At 38.2% G+C, this 24,644-nt stretch overlaps 1 protein-coding gene across 4 annotated transcripts in view; it reads left to right on the forward strand.

Moving 5' to 3' along the window:
• LUZP2 (leucine zipper protein 2) overlaps positions 1 to 24,644 on the forward strand; it is a 218,499-nt gene that overhangs the window by 104,928 nt on the left and 88,927 nt on the right. For 3 of the 4 annotated variants that reach the window (XM_048305462.1, XM_048305459.1, XM_048305460.1), the window contains exon 5: positions 6,576 to 6,638. The exons of the other annotated variant lie outside the window; for it this stretch is intronic. In XM_048305462.1, the coding sequence (XP_048161419.1) occupies positions 6,576 to 6,638 (63 nt within the window). The remainder of the gene's footprint in view (positions 1 to 6,575; positions 6,639 to 24,644) is intronic. 4 annotated transcript variants of the gene reach the window in all.

The following is a 24,644-nucleotide window of genomic DNA, read 5'->3' on the forward strand; positions in this document are numbered from 1 at the left end:
ATATGCTAATGGAATTGTTTGGCAATACAGTTACAGTACTGTCTGTCAAAATAAAGGAGAAAATAGGTCTGTGTAATTTCCTCTTTTTGCTCAGTGTTCACTATGAGAAATGAGAATTAAGTAACACATTATGTATGACTTGTAAAAAGAAAGCATACAAAATATGGGTATTTTTAAATCAGTAGGGTTTTTCTAGTAATAAAAGACTAACAGAATGTGGGGAATTTAATTTAGTGTTATCCCCATACTTGGGAGATTTTTAGTAAAAAGATCTGATGTTCTTTTCCCTTCAAAAATATTTGTTTTTTCTAGTAAAAGCTTTTATGACTGTTCATAAAGTCCTAAACGTTTCTTTGACAAAAGTTTCTTTTACTAATCAAACTCTAACTTGCAGCTTAATATTTATATTCATCTTAGAAATACTAATAGGTAAAAGTCTATTTAGCTTTCCTTTTAGATGTATTTTGCACTTTGTAGAACACTTCTTGTCCAAAGGAAAGAATATTTTCTATGTTGTATGTAATAGCCTAGACAATTCTCTCTGGCTTTTGAAGTAAATTTTTACACTGTAACCTGAAAATTAGACCAGGAAAATGACCACTGAGTATGTTAGGGTTTCCAGATATGGCCAAAATAGTCAGGCATTAATGGATGAATTCTAGTTATACCTTAACTGCTCATCTTAGTCCTGAGCAAGATAAAAGAAGTGTGGAGGTAAGTGAATATGCTTACAGCTGAGTCTTGGCTGTGCAGTAATCATGTTATATTGGGATTTTTCTATCCTGTCATGAATAGCTACTGTTGTCTGTCTTGGTTTGAAAGACAGGTGTCTGCTAAGGAAGGCAGAAGCCTCCCTTGGAATGGCAGATGCAACCCCCTTCCTTCTGAGTTATTATAATTTTGAAATCAAGGGCTTTTAGGCAAAGATGTGGGAAATAGGAATAACAGTTCTTTACTATTCTATATCTATATGTGTATAACCAGTCAAACAAACAACAGTAACTATGGCAGTAACAGCAAACAAAATCATAAACCCAGTGCCAGCCTTCTTGGCTGTCAGGCCCTTTCCCCTCGGGTGCAGTTCTGCTCGCAGCCGGCAGGGGCGCTGGCGGCTCCCGGTGAGCAGGGCAGGTGCAATGGTTTCCCCGCAGCTGCAGGGGGCGCTCCGGAGCGAACTCGGGGAGCACGCGGCACTGGTGGCCTGGGATCCCAGGAAGGGATGGAACAAAGGCTTCACAAACCCCTGGGCAGCTGATCCCGGTGTCCAGCTGGACCCTCGGGAACCGCAGGCTGGAATGGCAGGCTGGAACAGCAGGGATGAGCACAAAATACCAGATGGCAGACGAGGTGTATCCAAATGGAGAACCACCCCTCCCGGGGGTCGGGGCAGGCAGGGTGAAGGCTCGAAGCAGCGGCGGGGCAGGGCAGCCACAGCCCAACTCCTAGCGGGGTAGGGAAGGCAGGCTTGGGATCCCGGGGCTGCTCCGGCAGAAAGAAAAATGGCCGAAGAACAAGCAGCTTCTCTCTCTCTCCCGAACACCGAGACCAACTGACCACACACCCAGCTGAAACAAAAAAGATCAGCCAGGTCTTTTGTTCTTCTTAAGAACCTGGCCATTTGTTCCTCTAGCAACAGTATGGGGGGAAAATTCCTTTAACAGGAAAAAAAACTAGAACTCCTAAACCCCAACATTGTCTGACTCTTAGAATTAGATCACTACCATCTGCTGAAGCATTCTGTATTTTGATGGGGGAAAATTTAATTTGAACATTTCAGGGTCACCAACTGCTGTGAGTAAAGGCCACTGGATAAAAACTGCTGTCTTTAATAAACATAATGAACTCTGAAACACACAGAGCCCTGAGCATCTTGGATGACTGTCTCCAGGATATGGAAGCAGTGTCCTTGCTTAGTACTGAAAACTTCAGCCTTAGAACAATATATTTTCATTATGTATTGTCATAATTACAGCCAAATAGCAATTAAAGGCAGACAACACATGGAAAGAGGTGAATGTTATTTTTTTCCCTCCTAACCTAGAGCGTGGTATAAATGTCTATTCTTGCTTGTTATACTATTGGGATTTGGTGACTGAAAGTAGTATTTTTACATCTCTTCTGGAAAATTATTTTATCTCATGTCCTTGAGACTTACTAAAAGCATCATGCAAATGGACTGATACAGACTGATCTGCCTTAAAGCATGAAGCTATACACATAGATACACTTAAATGGGTAGGTAAAGTTATCCCTATAATGATTCCAGTGGACAAGTCATATAAATCCCTCCTGTGTAACTCTCCATATCTATACTTCATGATTAAGTAGTTCTTCATTTGTTAGAGTTTTAGTAGAAGACCTTTAAAATGCTTTTATAATATAAAAGCAAAAATTAATGAGTTCTTAAATAATTATTCTTTTTGAAAGAGAAAGTGATGTAAAAATATTTTTTAGTTTTTAATTTGGTTTTGGTTTTTTGGTTTGTTTTCTTTTTTATTCAGCTAAGCTAAAACAGTATGTTTGCACTATGTAAGATGTCCATATCAGTGATACAAGATGCATGTGTATGTGAATAATAATTAACAAAAATGCTGATATAGCTAACATCAATTCCTGGATAAATTTATAGTACTGTGTTACAGTGACTGCAACACGTGTATCAATCAATGAGGCCCGCAGAAAAGAAATATATATGGACTGAATCTTGATAGAAGTTTCAGAGAGATGTTTATTTTCCCCAGCTGCATGACTGAGGCTCTGCCGAGGAACTGTTCAATCACAGGACCCAAGGGTCCTTGCCCACGCAGAGGAACACAAACCAACCAATGGGGAAGAAGGTTGACCAGGGGCTAGGGAAACCATATGCCTCCCCCACAGGGCCCCTCTCCCAGGACCACATGGCGGGGGGGGGGGGGGGGAGACCCCGACATTTCACCCGTTTATTTTTAACAAAAAGAGATTTAAAACTTAACATTGAAAACAACTGGAAAAACATAACAAGAACAGTTTCAAAACAAAACAAGCCACCCTCCTGAGTCTTTAAATGTCCAAACAGATTCTCTGTAACATCTTAAGGCTGATAGAAGGGAGACAGGGCTCTCTGAGCATAGTTTGTGGGGAACTGAGGCAGGAGAGGGTTTCTTCAATTTGTGCCTGTTGGAACTCTAAACAACAATAATTAAATTCTTCCCTCCCCCTCTTCATCCCCCTCTCGGCATTGGAAAGGGATTTTTGGGGAAACAATTGGCAAACGCATGGTTTTGTGAGGGAAACCATGGGTGGAAAAACAGATTCAAAATACGCTGGGGATAATAGGATATAGGGTAAAAGGGAAAGGTGGGATTAGGCAAGGGAGACTGTAGGGACTGTTCATAATGCGGATATTGTCTAACATGACTACAATTTTTAGCATATATACTGCCTTTTACAGAAACACCATCAGGCCCAGTGACTTCTGCTGCTTGTAACCCTTTTCTACCTTGCACAATTTTGAACCCTACTACTTCTCCATCTCCTAAACTTGGGATGTATTTTTCAGGGTTATTCTTTTTAATAGCAGTTCTATGAACGAATATGTCTTCTCGGTTGTCACATCTTGTTATAAAACCATAATTTTGTTTAACATTATACCATTATACTCTTCCTAAAATCTTAGCTACAATGGTATTTTCCTTTTTTGAAGTGGCTGCTGTTTCCTGTCTCGCTGCGTTTTTGCTTTCTCTTTCATTTTCACTCGCTTCCGTGTTGGAACTGCCAGGGCTGCTGGGGCCGTGGGGGCTGCGCACTCTTCCCAGGGTCGCATTTGGGACCACGTAGGCCGGGCCACTCAGCTCCTCGCGCACTGCCACCTCTGCTCTCAGCTGCGCTGCCGCTGCCTGGCGCTGCACCCACGTCTTGGCCGGGCTCCTGTGCAACGACCCCCTGCGCCCTGCTCCAGCGTGCATTTCAGCTAGGCGCGGCTCCGCTCCGCTGCCTGTAGCCGCCACTCACGTGCCACCCCTCTTGGTCAGGCGTTCATGGGGCTTGCTCCACCATGCGCTGTGCAGGGCCGGGCTGCTCCCGCTGCGCCTCACTCTGCTGCTGACACTGCAGCGCGCGCCGCTCCGCCCGTGCATGGGAACTGCCTTGCTGCTGCTCGGAGAGTGATTGGTCCATATGGTCTGGGTCGCACGGACTCTGAGGCACGCTTCCCTTCGCCAAGACACAGCTGACATTGCTCAACAGTCTCAGTAATTAAATAATATTCACGAAAATATTCTTCCATCGGCATATATTTTGACTCAGAGATTAACTGTGTCCAAACGGTCTTCCAAAAGTCTTTGGTAATAATCAAATCTCAAGAAACGTAGAAAAAGTTCTTAAACAACCATGCCAGGAAGTGTTTCAGTTCCTTTTGAGCTTGAATTAAGCTAAAATTTACAAATTGTTGTTCAAGAATCTTTTCAAGTTTAAGATAAATGTCCATATGCGGCTCGGAGAGCCAAGAGTCTTTCCACGGTTCCTCCATAGTTCAGATATGGAATAGCAAAACAAAAACAAGAAGAGAAATCCTGAGTTTATTCACAAATCAGTCGCTGTCCTTAGGGATCAGGGATCGTTCTGCTCGCATTACCTACTGTTTGTTACAGTGAGGATACTGCAACATGCGTATCAATCAATGAGGCCTGTGGAAAAGAAATATATATGGACCGATTCTTGACTGATGTTTCAGAGAGATGTTTATTTTCCCCAGCCGCATGGCTGAGGCTCTGCTGAGGAACTGCTCAATCACAGGACCCAAGGGTCCTTGCCTGTGCAGGCGAACACAAAACAACCAATGGGGAATGAGGCTGACCAGGGGCTAAGGAAACCATGTGCCTCCCCCATAGGGCCCCTCTCCCAGGACCACATGGCGGGGGGAGGGGACACCCCAACAGTACTGGCCTGTCTTGAATGTCTCTTCCCTAAAAGATCCAAGCTATTTAAAGATAATAATTTTGGTATCACATCTCTTTAATTATTTCATATATATTCATAGCTAGAAGTGAAGTGCTTTGAAGGAATATCAATATTCCTGACAGATAGGTCTAAGAAGGGGAACACTCTTTAATGGAGATCAGTATATTATTTTTTACGGTATTTAATGGTAAGTGACTGGCAATTCTTTTGAACAGCTGAAAAAACAAAATAACTACAACAAATAGCTGCATTGTGTTTGTCCCCACTCATCTTGATCTCATATTTTGATTATGACCCTTATTTTTTGTTGTGCAAAATCTTCATATTTATTATCTATACATGTTCTAAATTTCAATATTTGTGGATGTCATTGCTAGGCAGGTGCTGAATATGTTCATCCTCTAATAAAGCATCACTCTCAGTCAGTAGCTGGATGTGGAATTAGTATTTCCACAACCAAAGCACTTAGACACAACTTCAGAAGAGTTTGTAAAAGAAGTTCTATTTATGCTTGTCAGGTGGCACTAGTCTCATGGACCACCTACATTTCTGTCTTCAAGTGATGATAGCATTCTCTGACTTCTCTTTTGATACAGGTGAGAGTGCTGTCAAGTTTGGTGATGTTTTTTAAATTACTGACATGTCTACTTGTGTGCGGACATGATTCTAAGAACATCTGTCATATCATGTAGATTTGGTGTCATTTTTTAATCTACATGACATCCAAACCATTAATCTCTGGGTCAATGTCTCTGTAATCTGAATCTGTTTTCTTACAGGACTTTCGATTTTCTTAACAAATCTGTTGCAATGTAGTTTCCTTTGAACTTGGGTAGAGTTTTGTATCAACAGCATGGGACATTGGGTAAATAAGGATGAGTAGTTTGTTAATTGAACTATCCAAAAGCATCTTCCTTTAAAGTAACGGAAATGTGTTCTTTTAATCCTAGTTGTTCATAATTGCGTCCTCCTTTCTCCCATTGTATTCCATAAGCTGTGATTAAAGCTCAGTCCTGAAAAAACTCATTTGTAAAAATAATCTTTTAAACTGTGTTTGATTAAATTCAGTCTTAAGCCTAAGACTGGAATTTTTCCTTTCAAGTCAAGTAATTGACTTAAGTAGGATCTAAAGACCATATTTGAATGCTTTCATGTATAACACACTTTGGTCCACAGGTGAGCCTGATTAGATGCAAGGTCTTTATCTAATTAGGACCAACACTATAGCATTCAAATAAAATAACTGTGTTAGAAACCTGCTCTGATAGGTATGTTCTTAGAGGATAAAAATATTTTTGTTAGAAAATCAGTTAATATTGTTTTAAAAATCCTTAATTCTTTGAAGGTCACATTGAAGTACCTTGTGAAAAATAAACACTATGCCTACTGGTACAAAACAAAAATAATCCTATTTATGTACAGCAGTTTTCTTCTTTTGATTATAAGTTTTCTAATAAATATGTTTGTAGATTTAGCAAATAGTTAACTGTGGCCTATACCAATTTGATATATAAGCAAAACTTTTGGTTTGGTCGTTGTTTTTTTTCCAAAACTGTTGAAAACATTAAAAAAAAGTCAGTGTTTACAATTGCATCTCAGCACTCCCACTCCCACTCAACATTTCTTTAAAATTGTAGATTAACTTTTTGAAGACTGAAATGGAAAGGAAGAGCAAAATGATCCGAGACCTCCAAAATGAGGTAAGAGGAACATTTGATTGTCATCTCAATTCAGATTTCATATTGAAAGAGTGTGGTTTGGCTTCATATATAAAACACATTATTGTAGTAGGCAAAAAAGGCACCAGTGAAATTCTCTAAACAGAAAAGCAAACCAAAATGACTCTGTGCATTTAGAAATAGTGTTTTATTGAATGCAATGGTTGACTCCGTGCTAGTGGTGCTTAGTTTGATAGTACACCTCTGTAACTTTTTCTGCTTTTTCAGAATGGAAGTTCTGTAGGTTATTGACACACAGTGAAACTTTGTTCGCATTGTTATTGCTTGCTTTAAAAATAAATAGCAAGAGGAGGAGAAAGGAAATGCAATCTCAGAATTGAGATTCTTAATAAAATTCTCTTAAAAACTCAAGCTCCAAAAATGTTTTCTTAAGCTTTGTATGCCATGAATATTAATTCCAGATTGATCCCAAAATTCCAAATAAAAATATAAAACATGTTTTAATTAATGTTTATTGGTATTAAACTGAATTTATTTTGAAATTTGGTCTTGGAATAGAAACATGAAATATTTGAACAGCATTGTATTTCTTTTCCTCCTTATCATTTTCTCTCCAAACAATTTGCCTAAATCAGGATGTAGTTTCCCTTTCCATTTCTTCATTTTGCAAAGAATTTTGCGCTTGAAAATATTTTATTCATATGATATCTTGTTCTCTTGCCAACCAGGCTTCTTGTCTTTATCTGCTTTGTTCAATTCTTTTGCTTTTCTAAGCTACTCTGAGTTCTATGCGTTTGAAAACTTGATCTCCTTAATGCTGTCATTTAAACAGAGGTCTCTGGTATCTTTGATCTATGAGAGTGTATATATATGGTCAATCTGAAAAATGTGTACATTACTTTTTAAGTCACAAATGTGTCCTAGTTTTGGACAGGACAGGATTAATTTTTTACAGTAGTCAGGTAGGGGGCATGGCCAGACCATAATGTTATTTGATACCATCACGCATCACTTGCCAGGGGCAGGAACAGGGGACTCTCATTTCTGGTTCCATTTGAGAGAGAAAAGCATGGTGACTGAAATGGTCTGGTATTGTTTTACTTTCCGTGTAATTTGTTTGTCTTATACCTTTTGTTATTAATACTGTTGCTGTTACTGTTCATTTTCTTATCTCATTTCTGTTTCTAGTAAATTGTTCTTATCTCGACCTGTAATCTTCACCATTGTGCCTCCAATTCCCAACTCCATTCCTGGAGTGGAAAGTGGGAGGGGAAGGAGGTGAGCGAGTGAGCTGGTTTGGGAGAGTCTCACTGATGTACTGAATTGGGGAGTACTATTCCTAAACCATGACAAAAGGAAATGTCTCTTTCAGTTGCTCATGTTATTTAGGCCATGCTCTCAGTTGTCTTCATCTACGGTCAAAAATGCCTTGCTTTCTTTTCTCCCCTGTGAGCATTGGATGCTTTGCAATTGAGCCTGTAAACTTTAATAAATCCTATCAGTCTCATCCTATTGACCAGCTATTAAAAAATCTTTTCTCTTACTGAACACAAATAAATACTTCATTAGTCAACATTCAAACTGTCTGTTAATGATTAGCTTAGGTAGGTCAGTAGACTTCTCTAATATTTACTGTATTTATAGCACATTTTAGAAAATCTGCTTTGAAAAGAATCTTTCTTTTGGCACCAAGTATCAGCTACTATGTGGCAAAGAAACCAAAAACTATACCTACTGAATGGCTTTTTATTAAACTTCTATACCATGTTTGCTAGCTCCCTAAAAGAAAGCACTTATATCAGTTTTTTGAAATTTGGCTAAATTGTACGATTTTGAGGAGATATTATCTTATTTTGGTCCTGCCTCCAAACACTGAATACACGTTGCTTTTAAAAATCTCATAAATTTGGATGTACTATATATTTAAATAATTGATAGCATTTTAAATGTATGTTTTGAAAGAATAATCTGCATACAGATATATAGAGACAGATAATGAAAATGAAATTCCCTTCATAGCTACTCTTGTTCTTTCAAATATTGCATTCACCCTCATTTTGTATTGCCAAATTGTGAATTTTGCTATCTTAGGCTCTTCCGTGACTGTAAAAATAATTCCCTATTTAGTTCTGCTCTTTTAGCATGTACCCTGGTGCCATTCAGCTTTGCCATTTGGAGATAAAAATAGATGGCAACAGCCATCCAGCTGAATGCAGCAGCTGTGATGTAGTGTGTGAGGAGAGGACATGGTAAAGAAAGGCAATTTTTAGGCTATTCAAGGCTTTGGGGAAAAAAACTAACAAAAAAATTGTCTGTGGTGTGGAGGAAAAAAGTGCCAGATAGAGCACAAAGGGATTAGGTGTCTCAAAATTATCTGGTTTTTAGAGGTCTTTAAGTGATTCCTGCAAATACCACAAAACATCTGTCAGAGTTCCAGCTGTAACATCATGTAGATTGTGTTAATGTAGTCCTAAAGGACTGGCGTGTAAACAGATATGCTCTTATTTTAAGCAGTTTCTGTTACTGACAAAGAAACCAAGAAGTTTGGAAATGCAGAAGCACTGGTAGAATTAAGAAGCTTGCAAAAATGTAGAGTAAAATAGAATATGTATAAAAAGAGATGATTTAAAAATTTTCTCTTTTGGAGATGGCCTGTTACAGAGTGAGCAGCTCACTGGTAGCATATCATATGGTTTGTGGGAAATTGTGCCAGTATTAAGTCTGACTGAGATAGAGTTCATTTTCTCCTTAGCAGCCCTCCCAGTGCTGTGCTTTGCATTTGTAGCTGGACAGGTGTTGATAACATACCAGGGGTTTGGCTACTGCTGAGCGGCACTGTCCCTCTGACATTCCTTCTCCCATCTAGGGGGACGCAAGATCCTGGAGGGAGGCACACAGCCAGGCCAGCTGACCCAAATTAACCAAAGGGATATTCCATACTATATGGACATCAGCTCAGATGTAAAAGCTAAGGGAGAGAACAAGGGGGCATTCATTGTTCTACAATGTTTGCCTTCCAGAGCAACCACTATGCGTACTGAGGCCCTACTTCCCAGAAAGTGTCTGAACATCACTTGCTGTTGGGAAGTAAAGATTATGTTTTCCCTTTGCTTGTGTGTCCACAAACTTACTTTGCTTTAGTAAACTGCCTTATCTCAATCTACTAGTTGTTTTCCATCTTATTCTATCCCCTGTTCCACTGGGAAGGGGAGTGATAGAGTGACTCAGTGGGCATCTGGCACCCAGCCAAGGTTAAGTCACTACAGTGCTAAAACTGCTCTAAAAATGAAGCTGAAGCAGAATGCTCTGTTAACCCTTGTTTATATCAGAAAAATCATGACTCTTGACAATTTGGCACTTAGAACTAATTGTTTTGGTACAACTCTGAATATATATGTACATGATGGATTAATTTCTTAAATTAATGTCTTTTCTACACTGAAGTGTGTGGTGCATTTTCTAAGTTTGTTATTCATTTCCTACTGGTATACGTATAAAAGTCACCTTTTTTACTGAACAGTAGAGAATTTTTAGTCAGCTTTGTCACATGGATGCTATACTTGTCCCACATTAGACTTAGAAATGTGAAGAGCAAGAAAATTTACTCTTATTTAAACCATTTAATTACATTTGGTTAGATAAGAAGTGATTGACTGACATCATATTACCTTTGAGCAAAAGGTTTTATAGTATTTCTGTTAATATCTACATTAAGGTGTGTTAATAGCTTTATAGATTTACAATAATCCCATGTAAAGTTGATGCAGTGGTTTGTATAAAGCAGTATTTTTTTTGCTGTTTAGACTGTGGCAGAAATTAGAAAAACATTCATTAATTTTAGCTGTAGCTGTCAGTGATATGGGGGAGTTTTGCTAAGAAGCAGTTTTAAATTACAACCTTGTAAACAATTTTTGTGCTCTATTCATATATAAATTGTGGTTATAGCTTTAATGTTGAGTAAATCATCCTAAACCAGAATTTTTTCCATTCTCATTGTGTTTAGTTGCACTAATAAAGGATAAAGTTGCAGCAGCTTAAAGTCTCACCTGATGTATTGGAATTTCATGCCCTGCAGGGTGAATTCAATTGAGTTGCATTGCATTACGGTGGGGAAAAAAAACCCAAAAAATGTCGCTTAGTAAAGCAGAAATTAAATTCTAAGGCTTTGAGACCATATGCTGATAGACATTGGAGTTCTTCAGTTTCCATACTCTGCAGATAAAACTAACTTTTTTTCCCTACGTATAAAATCCTGTCTGCTTAAGAAGAAAATTGGGTTAAAGTCCTGTGCCCTCCGTGGATGCTGCATTGGTTCTACAACTCAGGAAACCTCCACAAGTGTCAGAGATGGGGGCATTGCCTAGGAAAGGAGGAATGAGCAGGAAGGGTGCAGGAGCAGCTTCAGATACCTTGTTCTGCTGAATTCAGTACTGTTTATTGATTTATTCCACTTTCTTTTGAAGTAAAAGTCCCATTTAAAAAAAAAAGTGCTTAATATTGTTCTATGAATTTTCTTTGAACTTGTTCTTTGAACTTGTGCAGAGTTTTGTGAATCTTAGTGTTCTCCAAATCAGTGTTTTCCAGCATTTCAGATCTCAAGGGTGAGGTGCCTCAGAGTCAAGCTCCAGGGAAATTTAGGCATAGAATAAATTTTATAATTAATGAAAAAATTTTCCCTGAAGCTAGTGTAAATTTTTGCCGAACTGGAAAACAAAAATGCTGATCTGATTTGTTTAGGTTATTTTGACAAGTGGAAAAGTTCTCTTTTAGTACAAAGACGTTAAAATTATCTAGTGGGAAACCCACTCAAAAGGAAATAACAGTCGTATATGTGGTTAAAAAAAGAGTGTAAATAAATAATTCAAAATAGGTACTGCTGATCTTTATGTTAAGATGAAACAATAGAAGAGCATTTAGTAATCAAATTTCCATGTTTCATAAAGACAAGATGATCTGTTGATTTCATCATTACAAATAATGCTGTCAATTACTGATGTTTGTCACTTAGAATCAAAAAAGAAGGATCACCTTTGAGGAGCTCAAGTATTCCAAATTCAGTATTAGAATATTCTTTGCCTCTGAAAACAACATGGAGTACTTAGAGCATAAGAATTTATAAGGGTATATGTCACATAAAAATACATTTGGCTTATTAATTTTAGAAATTGCTTGATCAAGTTATGTTGCAGCTGGAATGTTTCTGTCCTGGGCTGAGAGTTCTCAAGAGACTACAAAGATCAGACTACTAGTTGGCAAGGGCTTGGGTCTCATAACTACATTTCCATGAAAGTCATAAGAATTTAGAGCAAAAAGACAAATGCCAAATTGATTGTATTATGCTACACCATAAAAAACACCCTTTAGTTTCAAGGGTTAACTCTTAAGAGGGTTCACATTTGTTTTATGATCATACTGATGGATGCAGATGTTCATTTGCTAAGTTCAAGGGGAGCAGAAAGCAATTTTTCTGAAATTTTTTTTGCTATTCAGAAGTTTAAATTAAACTAGACCGCTGTTGTTTCGTACTTACTAATTTTAATAAAGAAGAGGTGTAGCTGAAAAATGTCAACTTTATATAGTAAAGGGGTTTTTTTTGAGGGTTCCTAGCCTATGACTTTATAAAAATCATAGTCCTCTCCTGAGACTCATTATGCTCTAGTTGTAATTTGATAAAAATAAATACAGTATTTGGAAAGATAATTCCAATTATGCATGGAAATTCAAAGACAATTAGAAGATAACAAAAATATTTAATTGAAATTCCTTTTAGAATTATTCTGGGAAAAAAAAAAGCCTCACACAAAATTCATAGGTTGTCAGGCCTGTTACTAACTGAGCTAAGGTGTCTGTATAAGCTGTTCACCTGTAATGTGACCTCAGCATGTTTTTCTGAGAGAAGTAGAAGCACATGAAACTGTTTTTTCTTGACACCAAAAACAATTGGTTCTCACCTACTTTGCAACTATATCACCCTGAAACTTTAGGATATTTTAAAATTTTGTCCCTGCAAAAAAAATTCAGAGGGCTTGCTTCGGAGGGATGCTCAAATTTGTTCAGCCTAAATTCTTATGTATTTTTAATTAATTAATATCTTGGCCTTGCCTAGGCAACTGCTTGCCTTAAAAATGTGAAAATATTGGTTGTACAGTGCAATGGGAGCAAAACGCTCAAATTTGACTTGCCGCTTCCTAAGAAATCACTGCAGCAATTCAGTGTATATTACTCAAGTGGTAGGAAATTGGTCACCCTCAGTGTCTGGTCAACCTCACACTGAGTCTTAAATGTAGAAATTGTGCTATTCTGAGACAAAATCATCAATTTTCTGTTATCCTGAGGCATGTAAAATTAATTTGTTCTGGAGATTTCTCTCCCATATGCCCTTCCGAAAACTGTTCAGCCTATTTGGCTGCAGATGTTATTGGAGAAGAAAAGACAAAGTAGATCAATCATTGTCATTAGTTTCAGGCATAATAACTCGAGTGAGTTAAATTGATTTTGTTTAGTTGTCGTTTAAATGCTGCATTAATCATAAGAAAGTTCGTTTCATAGCTGTGCTATAACTTTAAAATGTAGTTTCCAGTAGACTGCCTTGAAAAGTGGTTTTGCTATATCTGTCCCAATAATTTTGCCTATTTGTCAAGTTTACCTATTTAAGCCTTCCCATAGATGGATCTTCTGTTCTTCAGAATTTGATTTCACAATTTTTACAACAAAAAATATTTGAAATAACAACCATAATAATGCTTGGATTGTGCCTTTTTAAAAAATTATGTCTGTCCTATAAACAATTTAAACCATGCTGAGTTTAATAGATGTGGAAATGTTCCTTAAATGAAATGATAAGGGTTTAATCAAGCAGCTGCTTTTTAAAATATTCTGTAAGGTGTTGTCCAGTTTCAGTTTTCTTTGTGATTAAGGATCTGAGTAGTATTTTATCTAGTATCTTCATGAACTTGGGAAAAGTCTGCATAGATTAAAAGAAAGCTGCAAAAAATGTCAGATTTGTGTGGTTCATCTACAAGGCATACTGTCTTTTATGTATTATGATTACTTTCTGTCAAATGTAGAATAGTCATTCTATTTCAGGATATATTGGAATGTATATATTGGAATTCCCATCCTATGTGAGTGCACATTTGTGCATGTGGTTGTATGTATGTACTTGTGTGTATCTTCAAATCAAAACACTCCTTACATACAGGTTCAGATGCATATTTATGTGTGTGTGTGAGAATATAATGTGATGTTAAAAAATAGCTTAAAAGTACCAAAATGTCAGCAGATGATTCATCGAAAACTGCAATGGCTGAGTTTCTCTGGATGTGCCCAGGAAATTCTTATCTCTCTGGTATTGATCTGCTGATCTAGTTTATCTTGATTTTTATATGAGAACTTCAGGTCCTCCCATGTCACTCTCAAATTATTCTAGTTGGGGTAGATTTTTTTGGTGCTTATGTAAGCTTATTTCTCAGTTTATTTTAGTGGAGTTTTGCTCATTTTCTGATGGAGATAATTTGATCTTAAAGTACTTCAGGCTAGCAGTGAGCTAGAAAATCCACATTTTCTAAATTATACTCAGCAGTCATCTCAAATACTAATTTGTGACAATGTATCCCTTTAGTCTTTCTGAAATGGTAACGGCCCAACATCCTTGATTTCAACAACAGATAGCTGGTGTTCTGCAAGAACAAACACCTTTAAACATGAAGGATTTTATGCCAGGGCCCATATGAAGAAGCAAGGACAGCTTTACTTCTACATTAAAATACTGTTTCAGTGGAAGAGCATGCAATGGGCTGTGCAACAGTGGGCATGGTAGACCTCCCCTCTATGGCTTTGAGTGCTGTGCTCCTGAGGGGCCTGAACAGGCATTTGAGGACTTTTTTGTATGTAAAAAAATCCCTGGACATGATAAAAAAGCAAAAACTGATGCATCCTCAAAAAAAAAAAAAAAAATAGAGTAGCCATTAACAACTTCCTTCGGTTTAGACATGTTCTTTTTGGTTGTTGACTTTTATTTAAAGGTCAAAGCAAGATGGTAGAAAAAGTGTAATGAAAACAAGGGGTGAACACAGGTGGTAGGATTATCCTTATCATGTCCAGTTCGTGGGTTTCTGATAAGAAACTGCCTTCCATTTAAAGGTATATATATGGACAGCCAAAAAAATTGAGTAGTAGAGATAGTAATAAGAGTTGTGTAAAACAACATTGCCAGGAATTGCAGGATGATGCATTCATTATTTGATGGCTGCCTGAGGCTTCAGCTTGGCCTAAAGGAATGAGTAGGAGTAGCTGGACAGTAGTGCAGGCTCTCTGCTTGCGCTCTGCTGCATCCCTTCAGTAGTTAGAGTGGCCAGAAGAATGTCTGATGAAGTTCCTGAGGTAGTTCCCATGTAGTATCTGTAGTAAATCAAATGCTTTGCTGTGCTGTAAATTTCACTTTTTTCCTGGTGTGTGAAGTCTGTAGGCAGATTAAATTTAATGGACTGTTTTTTCTGCCTGTGTTCTCAATAGCATAATTTGTGCTTTAGAAACATCTCTTCTTGCTGTGGAGTTGCGTGTTACAACCATGAGCTTTCATGTATTTGGTTTGGCCAATGCTAAGCACTCATTCAAACCATGGATTTTATGCTGATGACTTTTAAGTCTCAGGAGAAAAGATCTGGAATCTGAGAGTTAGGGTATCCTCTTCATTTACCAAAAATTCAACTTAACTAGATCAAGGAAAGAAGATAGTGTCCAGGAATAAAATTCATATTCTGGAACTGATTAATTTTAGGTAAAAGGCTATTTATCAGTGCTTCTTTCCCATAGTAATGCTTGTCTAGTTGAATCAGCTTTGGGATTCACTGAGATACCTGATGGGTTATCAATTAATGTTTTTTTATAAGATCCTTAAATTTTGTTCTTTTTTACAATACTGTTACCTTATTTTAATTTTACAAGATAAAATGTGGCATGGAAAGTCGTTGGGAAAAGCATGTGATTTTTAGCCAAAATGTAAATATGACATCCCAAAGAACCAGTCAAAGCCAGAACTGCTGAGACAAATATGAGGGTGTATTACAGCTGGTGATAGGGGTCAGCGGCTCTAACCCAGGAAGAGGTGACCGGTCTGGGGAGATGGTCCCGAAAGGAATCACCTACGCGAGGCCCGGTGTCTTCCCTCAGCTGCTGGCAGGAGGGCCCTTGCAGAGACTGTCAGCTATTTAGTGATTATCAGCTCGTGATTCCAGCTCAGCTCTGCAGGGCAGCCTCCAGGCCAAGCCAGACCAGAGAGAGAGGAGAGGCTCGTGTGGCTGGTTCCGCATGGAAGGTAGCTTTATTGTTGGTCCCCTCCGGCGAAGGGGAAAGCCAGGGACGAGAACCCTCTCTGCGCCACAGGGGCCAGAGGGCTTGCTTTTATAGGGGTACAGGGGATCGGTAAAGGACCAATGGGTTACAGAGGATCTGGGATGGGTACAGGCCAATGGGTTACGAAGGATCTGCATAGCTTCTCCTAAAGGATTGTGGGTCTGTCTTTTCTTGCTGAGACCAAAGAAGTGTTTGCCTTTCCAGGGAGTCCTGCTGGGCGATTGCGAAATCTCTTATCTCAGCAGCGATCCCTCCAGGGCAGGGGCCGGGCATACCCCACAAGGGTGCAGTGATTCATTACTCTCCATTAGTTACTTCTGCAAAGTCCCCCTACCTACATAATATGTCTCCTTGGTATAGAATCTGAATTACTTTTTTTAAGCTTCATGCAGTTCCTTTAAGCATCATTTCAACAACACATTAACTGGGTCTCTGAACTGGATCATATGATTATAAATTTCATGCTTTCCTGGATCAAAGAGTGCCTATTTTTCTCTAGCTGCAAAAGGAGGAAAAAAATAACATTTCTTGAACTTTCTGTTGTTGCAACAAGCAAAAGCAGATCTACTTTGACTGCTGAAAAATACACAGCTAAATTGGAGGCCATATTAGGGCATTGCATTTCACCAAAATGCTTGCTTAGATGGAAAACACAAAACACTTAGTGAATATTTTCTCTTCATTGGTGCAGATTCTGAGTGATTGTGGCTAACTCTTGTTTTTATCATTTGGGAAAAGCTAGAACTTATATTTGAAAGAGGCAAGTGTGTATGTGTTGCTGTTGCGCACAGGGATGATGAAAAACGACATGCATTCATGTCAGAGAAGTATGATCGAAGGCTGACCTTTTAATGCCAAAACCCCATCCTTTCATAGCATGGATAGCAAAAGAGAAATGATATGATTGGCCCCTTGGCTAGCCACCCACCACAGTGAGTGGCTGAGCAGTATAACCACCCATTTCAAAATCTTTTCTTCAATGAACCAAAACAAGACCTTGCAGGTGTCAGATAGAGACTTAGTTTACAAAACCATCTTTCACTGTTTCTCAGCTAAAGCATGAGAAAGAAAAAACTTTACAAATGCTTCAACAGCTGGAAAATTCCTCTGCTCCTGCTTTTTAGCATCCACATATGTGTGCACAGTCTGTAGGAGTCTTGCACTGCATTGCTTACCAGTACTTAACATGCCTTGCACAGAGCAAGTGCAGTGCAGAAAACCATCAGCTGGGTAGCACTTTGTGTACTACAGTTTGCATGGTTGCTGTGCATTCCTTAAAATAGCAAAATACTACCCAAATGCTAGGGTGGTTGATTCTCAATAAATGATGGAGAAATCAGTAATTTGAATTTAATTATTTCTTATCATTAAACAGACCATTTTTTTATTTGGGAATAATTTGATTTTCCTTTCTAAGTAGTCCTTCAGTTAAAAGAAAGCAAATTAAAGCATAAATTTGCCTTAACCTTTGGGATTTTTCTTCTAATATTGTTAGTGAACCTTTAGGGTGTATATTTGTACATATTAGTTCATCTTTCTTTCAAAATTCGATTATATGTACTTTTTATACAGCTTAAGTGATACTACTTTGCTCCATTCAATTAAGGTTGACTTTAAAGTAGAGTTCTATATTTTTCTTGCTGTAGATTTCTTACTTGCAATGATGAGTGTAGGAGCCAGACAGGAAACTCAGCACTTATTCTGAAGTACTGTTAGTGTTTGCGAGTTTATAAGCAGAACTACACAGAAATAATCCAGACCATTTGCTTAAAAGAAAGAGACTATCGCTGTTTGGTAGGTGGCTCAGAGTGAGAAATGTGTGTCTATTATAGTGGCAGCAGTCTTTTTATTTTGTGGAAATCTTAAGGAAAGTTTTAGGTTTTTTCTAAGCATGTGAAAATAAATATTTTGTGATTCCCAAACAAAATGTTTAGCTGCTTCTGCCTTTGTTTGTTTGCATTTGGTTGTGGTTTATTGTTTGATTTGGGGTTTTTAAAAAATCTCAAGAGTGAGGCTTTGTATTTTACAAATAACAGGGAAAAACAATTAGGCTGATTCAGTTCAATCTGTTGAGCTTTGCATCAATATCCCTAAACCACGCAAGTGTTTGCTGATTCTCTTGTCTGGTTATGCCATGGTACCAGTATCACCTCTGAGATGGATGCCTTTGCTGCAGTGTAGGTGATTACAGCTTGGTTGGTTGGTTTTCTTCACTAGCCCCTAATCAAGATATCAGTTGACCTGTGCCTAATTTTCCCTTTTCCTTATTTGCCAAATACCTTATTTCTCTGGTTGACCAATTATTCCAAAGAACAATGAGTAGGACAATTACTTTTAAGCAAAGTAAAATGATATATCAGTTGCAATAAATGTAATAAATATATTTGGGAATAGGATCACATATCTGCCTGGGTTGGTAGATTTAATCTACACTCATGATTATGTAATGCCTTGGTTTTTGGTATTTCAAAGTATACTTACTCATATTTGCCAGAAATATAAGTCTGTGGATGTATCTATTTAAGTCCTGAACTGGTGGAAATTTAGAATTACATGGCTTTATCATCAATGGGGGTTTTGTATTTTGAGAAATAAGTATGGATAATAAGACATGCAGCTGTTGAGCAGTAAGTTCATTAAAAGATTTCTTCTCTGAAAATCCAGCTGCCTTCAGAAATCTTGAAATATATTTTGCAGATAAAAATATACCACTTCTAAATAATATGCATAGTCAGCTGGAGCTTTACGAAACATTCATGAGAAGTACACCTGCTATGACCTAGAGTCAGATTTCTACAATAGTTCTAAAAAGTATATGAGCATAAAAGTCATTAAATCTGCTGGGTAGATGCATTACTTAGATTGTCTGCCTATGACTGACAGACCAATATTCTATTTGATATCATTGGATTGGATAAATTGCATTTTAATATCCTTTCTTTTCCAATACAAGTATTAATGTGAAATCTACTGACAGTCAAATTTGATTTCTTGTCCAAACCTATTAATGATTAATTTCAAGTAAAAATCTAACAGGTATTGAAATAGATAATTCAATTGAATTTTTAAAAAGGTGAAAAATTAATCCTGCATGGATTTTTGTGTGTATTCTGTTTTACTAATTGTCTCGAATGATTTTTTTGGTTTGTGCAATATGGAAAAACATTTGAAGAGGGGATTAAAATTTCTGTGCTTTTTCTTTCATGATCCTGAAATACAAAAAAAATTCAGGGCTAGAGCATCTCTTTGGAAAGATGGCCGTGCAAGTATTGAATCTGCACTCATTAAGAAAGAAGCTAAGCTTAGCTCTTCCCCAAGCTCAGTGACACGCAAGATGACAGCTCTCATTCTGTGAGTCTGTGAGGTAAAGGTGAGCTGCTGAGTTACTCTGAGTTGCAGGTGCTGAATGCTGGTGAGGCAGAGACCTGCCCAGAGGCACTGTGTTAATCATTTGAGGTTTTAATATGGTGGATTAAAGGACTAGAGAACAGAGAGGGGGAGAGAAGATGAAGAAGAATGTACGTATTTAAAGCATCTATGAGAGTGGTTACAACTTTTTGGGGGTGACTTTTTTCAATTTTATATAATATTGAAAAACACGAACCCAGTAAGGCTTGTTGTCTGACACTTGCTTAGCCTTAAATCACTGAAATTCAGTTAATTATTTTCAGCTAAGCTACCTGACTGCACAGCAATTATTCAGATCCATATTGAAGAATGTATGAAAGTTTTTTGCACTGGTTTGGGGTTTTGTTTGTTTGTTTGCTTGCTTATTGTTTTTTCTCAATCCTTACTAGCTAATTCTACTATTTTCATACCACCCCAGAACCTGCACCTGAAGAGCACAGAGTTGACATGCTTGGCCTTTTGCTTTCTGTGTAAGCCTTTTCCTCTTACAGAACCAGTAAACAGCAACTGGGATGTTCTACCTTTGTAGACGAGGCATCACTCGCTATGTGCACATGAGTTTTCTTAATGTATTCATATTTCTTAGATACGTAGAATGGTTTGCGTTAGAAGGGACCTTAAATATCATCTATTTCCAACCTCTCTGCATGAAGATTTCAGTGTTTGTTAATTCAAGGCTCTACACAGGAATGATGGACCTGGTGCATAATCATCTTAAATAACCAGACAGACAAATTAATCACTTCCCCTTTCCTCCTCTTGGTTTAAGAGCTTCAGTTTGGTTTATACCTAGCTTTGTCATCACTTATGATGTCCATATGTGCTCTCTGTGCTTAGCCAGCAGTGCTAACTGGTGCCTGGGGGCAGAGGATGAGTTCAGCTCGTGTCAGACATATGATGCAGTCCTCAAAGGATAGACTATGTGGCTGTTTCTCTTCTAGTTTTCCTGGTCTTCCTTAGGACAGATTAGCCTTTCTTTTTATTTTGGGATATCCAGCATTTTCGTCTTAACTAGATGAGGTTTTTAAAGTATTCATGATAGTTCTCCAGGTTCATAAACTTTACTCAATTTTTCCAATCCATCAGCAGGTAGTCTTTTTCTGTCTTGGTTCATAATCCCGAAGGAATCTCAAGAAAGTACAACTAGTTAATGCTGATATAATTTTATGCATCAGTTACCACATTCAGCAAATTATTTTGTATTCTGATAATCTCGAGGAATATAAGCATTCTTTATGCACATTCATCATCCTCTGAATATTTTAGTGGCTTTGATGTTGAGGTAGAAGTAAAGAATTATTTTTCATACTCACCAGATTTTTTTGGTTCTGTTTTTAGTATAAAAGGTCCTGTGAATGTTGAATCAAAATCAGAATAATTGCTGTTATAATTAATATGCCTATATTCTATTCAGAAAAATAACTAACAGCAAGCCCCTGTTTTTCATAAAGCATGTTTACTGTCCTAAAAATACCTTGCCAATGTATACAGACTGCTCTTAAGCTAGAGAAAACACAGTCAAGCAGATTTTATTAATACCATTTCAAAAAATATTGAGTTAAATACAATTTTGAGTAATCACATAGTGACAGTTGATATTTTGCAAATATTAAAGTAAGGCAAGAAAGACTTTTAGAAAGTTTCTATCTACAAACCACTCTCCTGTGCTTAAAAGAAAGAGCAGACTCTAACTTAGAAAGTAAGAGCATAGCAGCATTTTACTTACTCTGCTGTTTACCAAAATCTGCTTTGCCTGATAAATATTAAACTGTTATGCCTTTCAAGGATAGATGTAAAATCATGCAGTTCCTTTTAAACTTCTTCAGAGAAGACTTCAAATATTTTGCTACACAGCATTCAAATTCAGACCTTGAAAGTAAAGTCTTTTCATTGCTATCTAATGTAGAAGGAATAGTTCCTTAGCCCTACTTTGCAGATACTGGCTGCTTTATTCTCTGTTATTAGGTCTTGCCATGCTTTCCACATGGATTTGACTTGGATATCTGTAGCCAGGAGAAAAAGTGCAGTAGTCTCAAGGGAAAATCTAGACTCCTTTTAATGGGCATCATGGGCAGCTGCATAAATGGGCCATCATTTGTAGATAAAGTAATGGGAATGTTCAGCAGTCTGTTTGACTAAGTGGTGGCTCCCATCCAAAATGTCAAAAATGTTGAAATTACAGCTTGTCATGGCAATATTTGTTTTCTATTTTAAAAGATAATTTGTCTTCACACATTTTGATCTGTCTATACAGATCTTTACATCTGTCAGATGTAACTAACACGTGGTCTGTGAGGTAGGCAATGCTCTTTCAATCTAGCCTCTCCTGTGTGTGTATGGAGTTGAACACAGTTTATCACCGATATAACAAGCTTGTTCTTCTAATTCATCATTTGTCTTTATTACATTATTTGCAGTATAATTACACACATTACTATTTACAAAATGCGGTGTGGACATTTACACTTCATACATAATCAAAGTGAAGCTTATCTAGTAGACTGGCTAAAACACTCTGTTTTTATTTTGGAAATTTCACTGAAAATTAGAGGTTTTTTTGATCTTAGCAATGCTTGCCAAAGGTGATCAAAGGAAAGTCAAAACAGAGTAGAATGAAATATATTGTGCCATTTCTTCTCTGCTTTGGGAAGGTGACAGTATGTTAAAAAAATAGAAGATACTGCTTTAGAGATGCTAATTCAACGTGCTAAGCATTGCAAAATACATGGACTCATGGCTGAGTTTCTGACGTACAAAGTCTGACATACTGACATAACTTCAGTATGAACTGAAGAGACTATGATCTAAGGAATGAAAATAGATTTAGAGGAAATGTTGGTATCAAGCAGTCAATCTTGTTTTTTGCAGAAAAATTTACAGGAAAAATTTTGAAGCCCTTCAGTAATTACAGAGTTGGGTTTTTTACATTTAACTACAGTAAATGGCTGTAAATTTCTTTTTGTAGCTTTCACATCAATGCAGCTGTTCAGAGAACATTATCAATAATAGATGACATTTGGAATGTGCACAAAAAGCAGGATGCCAGGAGATAACAGTAAAGACTAATAGTCTGGTTAGAGAGGAAAAGGCTTCTTTTGACAGTTCCCTGTATACTAAAAAATATAGCAAAATTAGCAGTAATGCATTTTTCTGAAAAAGGAAGCTTTTCTTTTTTAGGCACAGTTCACTGCCAAACTTTGGAGGTATATCTTTGCCAGATGTTATAGTGTGTTGGGGCAGAGATTCAGAGTGGAAACCAACACATTTGCTTTAATACTTTGGATATTTGGGTGCCGCGGGTGGAGCGAGATGGTGAAATGCCATGATCTTCCCAAAAGCGTCCCCAGCTGGGGGCAGGGGGCAAAGCCGCTTCGGCGCTGGGGCCAAACGAAGGCACAGACACACACCCGAGGTGGTGCAGCTACTCACTCACACATCCACTATGCGGCGATCAGTGGAAAAGAAACAAGAAAGGTCTTTTGTATAAGGTTCCAGCTACGAAGTTTATTCCACGTGTGGAAGGTCCCCGGGCAAACAACAAAAGACAAAATGGGGAGCGGGGGTACAACTTTTTATCGGGGTTCCTAGGGGCAGGGAAAAACCAGAACCAATGGGCTGAGGGCCAGGAGGCAGGATAAGGGAGGGACAAGGGTGCAACAACCAACAGGGAAGAGAGAGGGGCAGGCAGGAGAACAGAAACTAATAGGAGAACCAGGAGAAGGGAACTTTCTAGATGGGGACCAAATAAAGTACAAGGGGGTGGAGACCAACAGGCCAATCTAAAACACAGGAACAGCATACATTAATCTCACACGCTGCAACATTTCCCCCTTCTGTATTTTTTGAAGAAGGGCCTGTCTCAAAGATTTAAAAAGCAACCTTTTAAAGGAATTAAATAAACACATAAAAGTAAATATTCCATAAAGCAGAATGGGGCAAAAAGTTCAGCCACCCTTTTAACCCCCAATGTCCACAGAGATCTTCGAACCGCTTAGGTTCCCTCTTTACTTGCAGCTTTTAGCATGGTCCTGTATTTCTTGAATCATCACATGATGCTTTTAGTATGCGATGACAGGTTGTGGCTCCATGGAGATTCATGGTGCAAGCAGGAACCAGAGGTGGGCAATCATTGTGGTACGTGGGGCTGGGATTGGCTCTTCTAGGGGTTTTTAAAGCAAAATTATAAATTAAATTTGAAAGAATTTGTTGGTTTTGAAATAAATTTGTTGGTTTCTTTCAGCCCCCCCCCCCCCCCCCCCCCTCCTTTAAGAGAAATGAAAGGGAAGGGTGACGGTTAAAAATGAGGGAGACAGGGAACATGGTTAAGGGTAGGGTAATAGGAAAAACAAAGGATGGGACACAGATACAGGTAAGTAACAGGGGGTTTATATGTAAAAAATGCCTGGTGAAGGACACTTAGATGTTACTGTCATGTCCCGTCAATCTGCGTTGCTTTCGTCTCCAGGCAGCACTGGTCTCATCTTTGGAGGCTTCTTTGTCTCATTGTGGTGTGCTGTCATCTTTTTTGGGGTTTTCTGGAGCAGGCATCGTCGACCCAAGGTACAGTTTAGTATTTTTCCCTGGGAGCCACTTTGGGCATAGAAACACAAGCGTATCCCCTCCCCCAAGTGATAAGTGGGAAAGGGCCTAGTATCTGGTGACTTTCAGGGTCTTCGATCAACACTGGCAGGTGATCTTCTAATTTGGCTTGGCTTGAATTCGTAAAATGCTGGAATACAGGGGGGGTGGGCTCTGAAAACAAACTGTTTAAAAAATTGATTGTAAAAAGAGCTTTGCAGGGTCTCTCAACTGGAGAATTTATCTCTGCCCCTCCCTGTTGTTGATCAATGACTCTTTTAATAGTTTGGTGGGCCCGCTCTACGATAGATTGTCCTGTGGGGACTAGGGGATATCCGTGTTGTGCTTTATGCCCCACTGACTAAAGAAATTTTGCAGTCTGTGGGAAACATAAGCAGGGCCATTATCACTCTTGATTTCAGATGGGACTCCTAGGGTGGCAAAAACAAGGAGAAAATGCTTTATGATATATTTTGCTTTTTCTCCTGCATGGGCTGATGCAAAAGTGGCTCCAGAGAATGTATCTATTGATACGTGAACGTATTTCTATCTACCAAATTGTGGTACGTGGGTGACATCGGTCTGCCACAATTGGCAGCTGTTTAAACCTCTGGGATTAACTCCAGAACTGAGTGATGGTACTTGATACCTGGCAATTTGGGCAAGTCGCTACAATTGCTCTTGCTT

This window comes from Corvus hawaiiensis, chromosome 6 (assembly GCF_020740725.1).
Source record: "Corvus hawaiiensis isolate bCorHaw1 chromosome 6, bCorHaw1.pri.cur, whole genome shotgun sequence".
Taxonomy (NCBI): domain Eukaryota; kingdom Metazoa; phylum Chordata; class Aves; order Passeriformes; family Corvidae; genus Corvus; species Corvus hawaiiensis.